This window comes from Heloderma suspectum, chromosome 4, assembly GCF_057233095.1.
Source record: "Heloderma suspectum isolate Gila_16-S chromosome 4, 16-S_ref, whole genome shotgun sequence".
NCBI lineage: Eukaryota > Metazoa > Chordata > Lepidosauria > Squamata > Helodermatidae > Heloderma > Heloderma suspectum.
The window spans coordinates 144,261,141-144,274,186 of record NC_139461.1 but is presented as its reverse complement, the minus strand read 5'-3'; the positions used below and the strand labels follow the sequence as shown (position 1 = coordinate 144,274,186).

The following is a 13,046-nucleotide window of genomic DNA, read 5'->3' as shown; positions in this document are numbered from 1 at the left end:
GGACTGGGGGTGTTGTGTCACGTGATGTGATACAGTGATGTGTGGTGGGATGTGTCCTCATTGTTCTGAATTAATTAGATCCTTCTGTGTACATGTGGGCATCATTACCAGCATAGTCCCTGATTGGTAGGTGTTTCTGCCATTTTAAGTCATGTTTTGATTGTCCAGGTGTGTTTACCCCCTCCTATTCTAGGCTGAGCATGCATAGGGTACAGTGGTGGTTCCACTGGCACAGATCTCCCCCTCCCCACATAATTTCAGTCCAGGATTGCTCTGCCACGTGTGTTATCAGATTTTTGTTGGGGTGGTTCTTTACAATAATTCCTTAGATGACGCTTTCATACCACTGACCATGAGTTCCGAATGTAAACTATTTAGGATTTTTAATATTTAATTAGCAAGAGGGTTATAGAAAGCTTCTATGAATACAGATGTTATGTTGAATATTTTAAAGATGTGCTTTAACCATCTGTTGGCAAGTAGGTCCCACTATGGTATCTTTTTAATTGTGGAGGATTCCTGGGGAAGAAATGTTACTTGAAATACATTGGGGAAGCATGTTTAGAAAAAACTTTGTAAAAAAGGAAAACGATAGTAAATAACAACATTGATTTACTGCCTTTCCCTCTACTCATGTTGTTGAGCATCCATACTGAGCATGTGGGGGTTTAATGGTCCAATGCAGCTGCCAGACCATCACCATTGGCAGCGCCCTACCTTTGTGGCAGAGGCTTCCTGGGGCCCCCATAAATGTATATGTCATTTCTTCAAGAGGAGCCCTCTGCCTTCCCCTCCTTGCCCTCCGGTTGGAAACGGGCCAGCCCAAGCAAATTGACTGCCTTGGTCACGTCACATGATCTCTGAGGCGCCCCCCCCCCCCCGTTCTCAGTTCTGTGTGCAATAGGGGCCTTGTGTCCCCTGCCCCCCATCCTCTGTGCCATTGCAAAGGATCCTGGGGCATACCTCTTAAATCACGGGCTCTACTTGCCTTGCTTGTGCAGTTGAATGAGCGCCACTTTGAAGTGCAGAATATCTTCCCTTTTAAAATTAGCACTCTCTCCTCAGTGCAGTTTCTAAATGGAGTTCAGCTCTTCTTTGCCTGGGAGCCACCTTTAGCACAACTGTTGTCATGGCCGGATTTGGTATCTTAGGGCTGGTTCACACATGCAATTCGTCGCTTGACGACGGCAACATCAAGGGATGATTCCCATGTATGAACGAGCCATCACTGATCTCCCCACCCACTTGCACTTCACAAACGCAACAGTTTTCGAAGTCAGTTGACTTCCCGCGTCCAGCCAAGTGGCGGGGGAACAAGCCATGCACCAGGCAGGGGCCCTCCACACCGGCCAGGGGGAAGTACTCTGGACGTGTTCGGCGATACTCTGCTTCGCAATCTGAAATGCAGCAGATGCCGGGGCTAAGCCTCGGCACACATGGGGGGGTGTGTGTGTGTGACGGTGGGGGTAGAAAGAACGTGGGGTCCTCCAAAGCTCTGCGTAGGCAGAGGAAGGGCGCCGCCGCACGGCGAACCTTCCTAGGCCGGCCCATCGGGGGAGCGAGGCAGACCATCGCGCGGCGGCAAAAGGGGCTTCCTGGCTGTCCGTCAGCCCGACCGTCGGCTCCGCAGCGCTGACTGCGGGGTCCGCGAGCGGCGGCGGTGGCCGGGGCAGCCCCGCCGAACGCCCCCCGCCCGGCCGCGAGGAGGGGGCGGAGCCGCCGGAGAGCGGGGCTCCCGGTTCACGCTCTTCGCCGCTGCCGGGCCGGCCGGAGCGCGAAGCCGCAGTCGCCGCCGCGGAGCAGCAGCCGGCCGGCCGGCCAGCCAGCCAGGGAGCCCTGCCCATGGCGCAGCGCCTCGCCCCCGCCGCGCCGCCGCGCGCCCTCCAGGCAGCGGCGCTTTCAGGCGGCGCCGAGTGAGCGGCGAGCGAGGCGAGGCGCGGCGAGGCGAGGCTGCAGTGCGCTCCTCGCGGCCAGGCAGGGCGGATCGGCGCGCTTGCCCAGGGAGCTGGCGCTCGCTCGGGCTCTTGCTCGCGCCCCTCCTCCTCGGGGCTCCGTCTCCGGCCGCGCGTCCGCGGAGATGCTGCCGCCGAGCCGGGGCCAGGCTCGTCGGCGGAGGAAGGAGCTGCTCCTGGGCCGGCTGTGCGTCCTGGCCTCGCTGCTGCTGCTCCTGCTGCTCGTGTGCGCCCTGGCCGGCCAGCGGGCTGGCCGCACAGACGCCGCCGCCGCCGGTGAGTACGATCGCGGCGGGTGAACATGCCGGGGAGGCGGGGAGAGAGACGGGGAAGCGGGCTCCGCGGCCAGCCGGAGACGGAGGAAGGTCCCCCGGGAAGCCCGGCCGCGGCGAAGCGGAGCGCTGCAGCGCTCGGAGAGGCCAGCCGCGGCTCGCCGGGGGGCAGCGATCCTCCGGGGGACGGCGGCGGCGGAGAGTCCTTCGGCCAGACCCGGGAGAGGGCGCGGTGGGGCCCACGCGCGACGCCGGCGCGCTGCCTTGCTTGGCGGCTCCCCCTGGAGTCGCGTCCCCGGCCTCGCACGCCGCGCCCCCTCCACCCGAGACGCGCCTCCGCCGGCCCTGGCGTGCTGCGCGGGAGTGCTGCGCTCGGGCGCCTGCTGAGATCCCGCCACGCATGGGGCTTTCGAACGAAGGCGGCGTTGTCCGGAGGCCCGGGCTCCCCCGCTGGGGACGAAGCCGTCCGTTTCCCAAGGCTCGGCGCCGAGTCCCTGCCCGTCTTCGTCCTCTGGCCGCCTTGCCTGTCAGGTCCCACTGCGTGGCCCCAGTTCCTGCGACGGCTGTGAATTGGGCTGGTGCAGTGGGCAGCCGTCAGCCGGGGTCAGCCTTCTCCTGGAGCCGACCAAGTTGTTCGGACAACCTGACATAGGGAAGCCGCCGCTTCAGGGCGGCGATGGGGCACCGTGAAGAATCTCACATGGGGAGGCAGGCAGATGGGGCCCGTGTGGGGCCGATTTCTCCCGCAGGAGTTCTCGTCTGTATTTTCCCCATGGAAAGGAGTGGCAGCTGTGCAGCAGTAGTGCGCTTGCTCTCGGCCCCATTTATTCATCTCAGTGAGGCTTCTGCCGGATAATCCCAGCGGGCTGTGCCCCATCTTAATGATAATCAGTGGGAGGGGAGAGCCATTTGGCGGCTCCACCTCATACACAGAAGTGTCTTGGGCCAGTTCTGTCAGGTCCATAGGTGCCTTTCCACACTGCTTTTTTCGCTCTCTCCACATTCTTGAATTTCCTTGAGATGACAGAGATAATAATAAAAACATAGTATACAGAAAGGGCAGGAGACTTGCAATTTTAGTGGCCAACCTGCATATATCACCGTTTAAACAAGAATCCAGACACTTAGACAGCAATCCTATATCCACTTACCTGGGAGTAAGCACCACTGAACTCAATGAGACTTATTTCTAAGTAAACGTTGTAGGATTGTGTTGTTAATTTATTAATCAAATCAATTACTTGATTAAAGGGCTTCCAAGAAGTACTGAGGAGGTATTCCCTTTCTCTCTCCGTCTAAGTTGGCACCTGCCATTTCCCCCCCAAGTTGGGCAAGAACGGAGAAGAGCTATGGAAGTTTGGAGCTCAGTCATGTGCCAGTGCTGGTACTCACTACATCTCTTGGAAGACTCAGCTTGACAAGACAAAAGATGGCTCACGACTCCATCAAGGCAACGTACTATTTTGGGCATTTCTGAGCAGTCCGTAAGGCTACAGCATAATAATCTTGGGCACATTCAGTGGCAGGACTTGTGAATAGCCTGATCTAGAAAGCATGTTAGTTTTTTTTCAAAACTTTGTGCAAATACAGATTTATGCAAATTTAATTTATTAATTGGTTGAAACTAATATGATTAATCATCTAAGGATGCAATCCTGTGCATGCTTAGATGGCAAAAAATATGATTTTTTTCTATTAAAATACGAATAGGATTGAGTCTTAAGCTTTTTTTAGTCAGGCAACAGCCTTCGTTTTTAGATGTGGTGATTTCGGCCATCTTGTAATAATAAGAGATTTGTCCCAGTAACATCCATTGTTCAGCCACTATGCCAGGACATTGCTTGTTATAACAATTCTTTCTCCACTTTATCAGATTTGAAGTTCCTTAGAATCATGCTCTTTCCTTCCATATGTTGCCACAACCAGCCAGTTTCAGGAGTGCGCTGGTGCTTCTCTGTAGAAGACTGTGGGATACAGTCTTGTTCAGGGCAGCATTGTGGCAGCAGATGAGCATTTTCAGGAGCTGTACAGATCACTGAGTTCTGTTTAGCTTCAGTTGCATAACTCTCGTGGAAAGGCTGCTCATTAGATTTCTTTTGTAATCCCTTCTATGCTGTTGGATTTTGTGAAGGGGAAGGCTGTTTACAATGCATCACTTACCTTTGGACAAAGGGAAATCCCTCTGAATTCACTTATTGTCTGTTTTTTCATACAGTGAGTCTCTGAGTCACATAGCCCAGCACTTTGGAAAAGTGAACTGTTTGACACAGTTCAATATCTTTGTGTTTCAGTGGAATACAATGGAGCGGTTCTGAGCATATGCTAGAGGGGTTTTTTTTAGAAATAGGGATAAGCTCAGCATACCAATTTGATGGCTGGGGGAATGAAACTTAATTCAGTCGCCTCTTGATTCTTCTTTCAGGTCACAGCCATAAAACATATAAAACATGAAAATGCAATCTCCTAAAATCCTGACATGGGAATAATATTTGCCCTTAAAACCTGGAAAAGTAAAGTTAAAGATACAACTGTGCAAATCATTGCTGCAGTAATATAATTGGGTAATGCGTGCACTCAGTATAGATTTATACAAGGGGATTCAGACACACGTGCGCATGCGTGCACATTCAAGGAACATGTGAATGGGGTGGGGTGGGCTAGCCCTGCCCCCACATCACCAACATGCCTGGCAACCGCACACCCCACTACATGCATGGAGCCCCTTGTCGTGTGCACTAAATATGGTGGGAGGGACGACGATGACAGGGTTGCCAGGTGCAGTGGGGGTGGGCTAGAGTCACATTTTACTGGAATACAGGGCAGGGCTGTCTGAACCCCCCATAGTTAATACCAGTCAATGAAGCTTACTGCAAGTTCTTGGCTACTTCTCCTCCTCTCAATCCAAGCTTGGAGCAGCAACAGACCCCCACAGCCCAGTGTTTGTACCCGCATGCAGCTTAACTTACCCCGGGCTGGAATGCTGGCCTTTGTGCTGAGGGAAGCTTCACACCCCAAGCGTTGATGGTCAGGGGCCAAGATGTCTCCCCTTCAGGCTGTTCTAGTAATCGGGGTGCCCTCCGTGCCAGCCCTGTTCACATATGAAGTGGGAGACGGGTCTGACTTTAACACTAAAAGAATCATGCAAGAGAAGAGGTGCTAAAACCTCTCCCGTCCAACACTGTCACTCTCTGTTCCAGCTAAACAGGACCCAGTGGACTGTGATGACACCAGCATTCAAATCCCATCCTACGTTTGTTCTCACAGAGCAGCCCAGGCAGGTTATTAGTGGGGTGTCAGTAGCAGCTGTCCTCACTAGGGCGAGGCCAACTCCTCTTGGCCCCAGCATGTGGAGGGCCGAACTGATTTAGGCTCTGGGAGTTGGCAGGTCCCTGGGAAATCATCTGTTGGTTTCCCAGGGACCACATTTATCCTCATGAAAAACTGGTTGCATGAATCACAGTAAGATCATTCTTATTGTGCATGTAAAACTCTTCTGAAATCTGCGGAAGGCGGGGGAGACATGGTGGAAAATACCCCACTGCATGGCAGGATGCTACAGGCAACCAGTTCTTCCTCCCTATAATGATGACAAATGGCTACCATATGGTAAAAGTCATTGTAATGTGCTCTGTTCAGAATGAGAATTAAATGGATTCACAGGATTGTTGAAAAGATTTACAAGGTAAAGACTGAATAAAATATTTATGGAGAACAAGGACCTGAAAGGATTGTATAAGAATAAATGTGATGTCTATATACTTGTTCTGAAGCCAAAACTAGATTTGTATCATCTTTTGAGATATTAACTTGGTCATAGAGAGGCAAATGGGGTATCAGATTACACTACAGAAAACATATATTTGAAGAAATTGTGTGGTTTTGCTAACTGACTCCCAAAGCAAATAAATGCAACACAAGAACAAAGAAAAGGTCAACTCTAGCTTTCTTGGTTTGAAACTTTTGTAGTTATTGATGATAAGAGCTCTAGCTTATAATGAGCCTTGTCAAGCCAATGGCTCAGATACTAAGGTGTTATAGAATGTTTATGAACATCTCAACTGCTTAAATGTGTTAAAAACTGTCAGGGAACTGGAACTACGGACTGATGAAGCTATGCATCCTTGGTTCAAAGGAGTGCAGCAAAGAAAGGATTAGGCAATACTACCAGAGTTTGGGTTAGCTATTAGATTTTGTGTGTGAATGTGAGTGTATGAGAGTGCAACATAAATAGCATATGTGAGTAGTGTGAGCATATGAGTACAGCACGTGAATGGTGCAAATCGGGAGGGCTGACTAGATCCATCAGCTGGGGTTGGATGCAAAATGGTGGCTGAGGGGAAGACCCAGTTACCTAGATCCATCTGACCTGAACTCCGTGAGCCACATACTGGGATAAACCTGCATACAGAAATACAGATCTAGATGTTACTACAGATCAAGGGTTCTATCTAATTTAGATATAGAAATTGCTATTGTTAAACAGCTGGGAGTTAAGAGACCCTTGCTGATCTACTGTAAATCACCCAGAGATTTACCAGTAGATCTTGATCTACTTCTTCCCACCACTGTTGTAAATGTGTATTTGTGTAGAGATGAATGGAGGATTTGTGAGAAAGTATTGTGTGGAATGGACACAGACCAAAACCACACTTGCAAATATTGTGGATCTCCACTTGCGTTATCTATTTCTTTGTCAAAAATGTGTTCAGGACCATCCTTTCTGTTTTGGATATACAGCCCATCCTTCTTTAATGAATAGGGCCATGGTCCAAACTTGTTTCATTGAATTTTGTTGGAGAAGTTTAAACACGTGCTTAGTTCTCTCATTGCCATAAATGGGACCCAAAATGCTTACGTTCCACTGGATTTCCTTGATGTTTTTGGCTACATTGTTCCTTTTCTCCTCTCAAATCAATTTACAAGTGCCCTCCAACCTGAGAGAAGAATCAGAAAAGTCAGGGGTACAGTCATGGTTATAAATCACGTGTACCTGTGTAAAAGACTGTCTTTTTGGAAGAAGTGAAAATACATTCTCTTTCTCTCTGTTATTTTCTCTACAATCCCTGAATTGCAGCTACGTACCGTTGGGGATAGCTACTGAGTAGTATGCAGCAGCACTTCAAAGCAGTTTCTAGATCAGGAAGAAATCAGTCCATCTCCAGCCAGCTATGCAGGGCAGTGTTCTCTCTCATCTGTAAGGTGGATCTCCCATGTACTGGCTCCCTATAGTTTTCTTATTTTGATGTCAAAAAGGTTTTAGAGATGAAACAGGGTTAGGTGAGAATTTTGACCATAGTCTTGTTAGTTTTAGGGTTTTTTTTATCCATTGTGCTATGGGGCTTGGGAGTTTGGGGAAAAACTCCTGTTGCTATACTTTTGTGAAACCTTAGTTTCTAAGGCTCAGGTCTTCCATGAGGATTTTAAGTTCTGAGAGTTGGCTTCCTGAATCTCAAATCAAGATAACTCAGGAAAAATGCAGAAGGTGCCCACTGATGTGGTTCTCAAACTGTGGCGGGCCGCTCTTGGGGGAGTGTAATTCCTGCAGGGGAAGTTCCAAGGGAGGGCAGGATCATTAGGCAAGCGGATCCTTCCCATACCAGTCATTTCCCTTTCTAGCACTAGTGTTCGATGAGGGCCCCAATCCACAGAACTTTGGACCTGCTGCATGCACACAATTGCATGCAAGGATTCCTGCTTGCTGTGCTGTGGAAGAGATGGCTGGTACTGGGTTTTGGGGTGGTGGGGAGGGGAGAGAGAATAAGCTTAGTAGAGGGCAAGCTGAAAAAGTTCAAGAAAAATTGGCATAGTCCTAGCAGGAACAACTGTATTGGAAGTGACTCCTGGATTCGTCATTAACTTAGAGCCTTCTTCACCTGTTATACATGTGAAGAGGGGAGTGTCATATCATCAAAGGGCCAACTGGGCCTGCCCACACCACAGATGTCCATGTGTTAGACATGAATGTCTGCAGGGGAAAGGCTGCATAGAGCTCTACTTCTGCAGGAGCTGGAGCCCTGATTCCAGCTCCCAGAAAAGCCTCTGCACATAGACCTCTATGTGCATGTGGTTTACCCCTGCAGATGTCCAAGCTTACCTGGAGGTGGAGGAAGCCGTATGCACTTTGGGAGGGGGACAGGCAGCTGTGAAGCCCCCTTCACACACATAAGGAGTGGAGAGGGCAAATTCATGGGTTGAAGGTTATATTCTGGGGATATGAACAACCCTTCCTCCAAATGTCTACCATACGTCTTTAAAATGCTTTTGGCTTCCTTTGAAGTTCCTCAAAAACGTAGCCCGCGTACTCCTAGGTTGTCGCTAAATTGTATCTTAGGGAGAATCCCTTCGAGAAATATCACTGAAATGCTTTTGGTGCAGCTATTTTGCCTGGGAAGGCACTTTTGAGTGTGACTTTAGGCAAATGATTTCCTCCATGCCCTTGTTAGTTCTGAAGCAAGTAGTCCTGTTAATTTCCTGAGTCGTATGATGGTGCTCCTGTTAATATGTCCTGTGTTGCCCAATTGGACTACAGCATCACACTGCTGACTCGTACTCACTGCGTTGTTCAGTGTCACTCCTGAATCATTCTTCAAAGTGCTGCTGTCTCATCAGTCCTTCCTGTTTTCATTGTTGTGCATTTGATTTGCTGACTCTCTTCTTATTATCTAACTGGAACATTTGTATTGCACCCTTCCTCCAGGGAGTTCAGGGGACTGTATGTGGGATTAATTCCCATTTTGTTCTCATAGCAACCCTGTGCAGTGGGTTTGCTGAGAGGCGGAGACTTGCCCAGGGCTACCCAGTTATCTTTATGGCTAGGTGGAGATTTGAACCCAGGGCTCTATAGTCTACTTTCCAGCAATCTATCTGTTACCCCACAGTGTCTCTCATTTTGTTTGTTGTCTGTAAAGATATTTCTTTTATTACATGTTCTGAAGTTTTAGCTCCTCTCACATGAAGCTTGCATTGTCTCCCAATTTATGTCATCTGTGCATTCGGTAAGTATACCGTCGATTCTAAGGGCTGATTTTAAAAAAAGGTGTGGGTCCCCCTTGCTGTGCCAACTCTCTTGCGTCTGTCAAAATCAACTTTTCTAAAATCTAATATTTGCACTTTGCTACATGAATGGTTCTGATAATTCATTGTACGGTTTTATAATAATTGCTGTGAACCGTCCTGAGAGCTTTGGCTGTTGGGCAATATAGAAATGTAATAAACGAATAAATAATAAATCACAGGATTTCAATTATTGTAAAAAATAACAGCAAGAAGTTTGAATTCTTGTTGTCTGAACAGTCAGTCACTATGTTTTTGTTCATTTTATAGTTTTGCAAAGTTTCTTTTTACAATTTTTTAAGGAAAAAGATATATTTGGGCACACATACATCTTGAGGACTTGGTACTGTCAGTGTGTTATGGCATTTTGGGAGTCAAAATAAAATAGTATTACACCAATGTTGTTTGGCTGAATGGTTTTGATTTGTTTGTATTCGGTACTAGTAGAATAGTATACAAGGGATTTAAATCTTTTGCAGTGGGCACCCTAAGGGACTTTGACAAAACACATACACATAGAGTGTAGAGTGCAATACATTATATTTTATTTAATTCACTTAAAAATTTTGTATTCCACATTCCCATAAAATGCCTAAAGTGGTCAAGATAAAGACATTGGGAAGGAAATTTCTTGCACCAGGTCTGGGACTGGTGGAAAGCTATGTTCTCAATGGGAGTGTGGCTGTGGATTGAAGGAGTATAGGATATGGCACAATTTATTTATTACTTGTTATATATTTATTACATTTTTATACTACTCATTAGCTGAAGTGCTCTGGGTGGTCCACAAAACAAACTTAAAACTATGAAATACAATAACATAGTAAAACACAATATAAAACCCATAAGTTTAAAACAGAATGAAACCAAAGTAAAAACCAAGATAAATGCCAGTAGCAGTGCAAAGGCCTAAAAACATGCTAATGCAATTTTTTTTAACTGAAGGGCTAAAAAGCCTGGAAAAATAAAAAAGTTCTTCACCTGGTGCTGAAAAGACCACAGCATAGCCACCAGGTGAGTCTCTCCAGGGAGGTCATTCCACAACCGAGGTGCCACCACTGAAAAGGCCCTCTCTTTAGTAGCTACCCACCTCACCTCATTCAGCAGGGGCACCAGGAGAAGGACTTCTGAGGATGATCCTACGGTCCGGGCAGGAAGTGTACTCTCCTCCCATGCTGCCCATGACTATTTTATTTATTTATTTATTTATTTATTATTAAATTTATTAATTGCCCATCTGGCTGGTCACCCAGCCACTCTGGGCGATGTACAGCATACAATAAAACAGTTTCAAACAATAAAATTCTATAGTAAAAACATTTTCTAAAATACCCTAACCCATCCCAAATGCCTGCCTGAACAACCACGTTTTTAATGCACGACGGAAGCTCATTAAAGAGGGGGCATGGCGGAGTTCCCTAGGGAGGGAGTTCCACAGAGTGGGGGCCACCACAGAAAAGGCCCTCTCCCTCGTCCCCACCAGTCTAGCTGTCCTGGCTGATGGGACAGAGAGAAGGCTATCCGAGGCTGATCTTGTTAAGCAGTCTGTCTGGTGTTGCTGGAGGCGCTCCTTAAGATAGGCTGGGCCGGAACCATATAGGGTTTTAAAGATCAAAACCAACACCTTGAATTTGGCCTGGAAAACAACTGGTAACCAGTGCAACTCCTTCAGCACTGGAGTGATGTGATCTCGCCGGCAGCTGCTTTTAATCAGGTGAGCCGCCATGTTCTGTACCAGCTGCAGCTTCTGAACCATCTTCAAGGGTAACCCCACTTAGAGCGCATTACAGTAGTCTAAACGAGAGGAGACCAGGGCATGTACTACTGATGGGAGCAGATGGTCGGGAAGGAAGGGGCGCAGCCGCCGTATCAGATGGAGTTGACACAGCGCTGTCCGGCTCACAGCTGACACCTGAGCCTCCATGGACAGCTGGGAGTCCAAAATGACCCCCAGGCTGCGGACCTGGTCTTTCAAGGGTAGCCGTACCCCATTCAACACCAGGTCAACATCCCCCAGCCTCCTCTTGTCTCTCACCAAAAGTACCTCGGTCTTGTCAGGGTTCAGCTTCAGCTTATTCCTCCCCATCCAGCCACTCACTGTCTCCAGACATTTGTACAGGGATTCTACGGCCAACCTTGGTGAAGATTTGAACAAGAGGTAGAGCTGCGTGTCATCCGCATATTGATGACACCGCACCCCAAACCTCCTGATGATAGCCCCCAGCGGCTTCACATAGATGTTAAATAGCATTGGGGAGAGGATGGAACCCTGTGGCACCCCACAAGTGAGCGACCACAGGTCCGAAACCTCCTCTCCCAGTGCTACCCTCTGGTACCTGCTGGAGAGGAAGGACCGGAACCACCGCAATATGGTGTCTCCAGTGCCCAACCCCTCCAGGCGGTCCAGGAGGATACGGTGGTCAACGGTATCAAAAGCCGCTGAGAGGTCGAGGAGAACAAGGAAGGAGCATTCACCCCTATCCAAAGCCCTCCTCATATCATCTACCAAGGCGACCAAGGCCGTTTCTGTCCCATGCCCAAGCCTGAAGCGCGACTGAAATGGGTCTAGATAATCAGTTCCTTCCAAGTGTGCCTTCAACTGCATTGCCACCACCCGCTCAATCACCTTGCCCAAAAATGGCAGATTTGAGACTGGGCAAAAGTTGTTCAGAACTTGAGGATCCAAGGAGGGCTTCTTTAAGAGCGGTCTTATCACTGCCTCCTTGAGGGCTGATGGCATCACTCCCTCCTCAAGGGAGGCGTTCACCACCGCCCTGATCCCCTCACCCAGTCTCTCTCTGCAGCCCATAATGAGCCAAGATGGGCAAGGATCCAGTAAGCAGGTGGTCGGCCTTACAGATGAAAGCACCTTGTCCACTTCATCAGGAGGAAGAAGCTGGAACCGATCCCACAAAACTGGTTTGCCACAGGCCGCCTCTTGCTCACTAACTGTATCCACAGCGTGCAGAGTAACACACCTAATCTGATCAATTTTATCTGCAAAGTGCCTTGCCAAGGCCTCACAGGAGGCCTTAGAATGCTCCAGTGGTTCAGGAGCCACAGGACCAACCAGGCTCCGGTCCACTTGGAACAGCCTCCTGGGACAGCACTCTGCAGACGCGATGGAGGCAGCATAATATTCCTTTTTTGCTGCCTTCACCGCCATGTGATAGGCTGAAGATACAGCTCTAGCCCGTGTCTGATTGTCTTTGGAGCGAGACTTCCGCCACCGGCGCTCTAGCCGTCTCACCTCCTGTTTCAGAGCTCGTAACCGCGGATTGAACCATGGTGCAGTCTGAGCCCTGTTCAGGGGGAGAGGGCGTTTTGGAGCCACCTGATCTAATGCCCCAGTGATTGCGGCATTCCAGCCACCCACCAGGTCTCGACCGAGTGGCCGTTGGCATGCCCCAGAGAATCCCCAAGCGCGTTCAGGAATCCATTTGGATCCATAAGATGCCTGGGGCGGACCATTTTAATGGGTCCTCCACCCCTGTGGAGGGGTTGTGGAACCGAGAAGTCCAACGTCACCAGATATGCCCCATTTTAGCTGTTCTACCAGCATATCTTTACAGGTGGAACAGTTCTGCTGGCAAAATGTTCCCCTGGCTTATCAGGGGAGTGTATTTGTCATGGTGGGAGCTTGTCTGATGTTCTGCCAGTGTAGAGGGCTTCTGTCAAATCCTAAAGCCCCTCAGCCAGTGTAATTCCAATATGGGATTGTGCCCTAAACTGAGCCCTGTTCAGGCGTTGTGCCTGCACAGGATATATG

At 49.0% G+C, this 13,046-nt stretch overlaps 1 protein-coding gene across 5 annotated transcripts in view; it reads left to right on the top strand.

Moving 5' to 3' along the window:
- Nucleotides 1-1,280: 1,280 nt before the first annotated feature.
- SLC24A3 (solute carrier family 24 member 3) overlaps nucleotides 1,281-13,046 on the top strand; it is a 269,195-nt gene continuing 257,429 nt past the window's right edge. For 3 of the 5 annotated variants that reach the window (XM_084850757.1, XM_084850755.1, XM_084850753.1), the window contains exon 1: nucleotides 1,281-2,228. In XM_084850757.1, coding sequence (XP_084706883.1) covers nucleotides 2,078-2,228 — 151 coding nt within the window. In that variant the 5' untranslated portion in view covers nucleotides 1,281-2,077. The remainder of the gene's footprint in view (nucleotides 2,229-13,046) is intronic. The other 2 variants (XM_084850756.1, XM_084850754.1) reach the window with 1 other exon arrangement.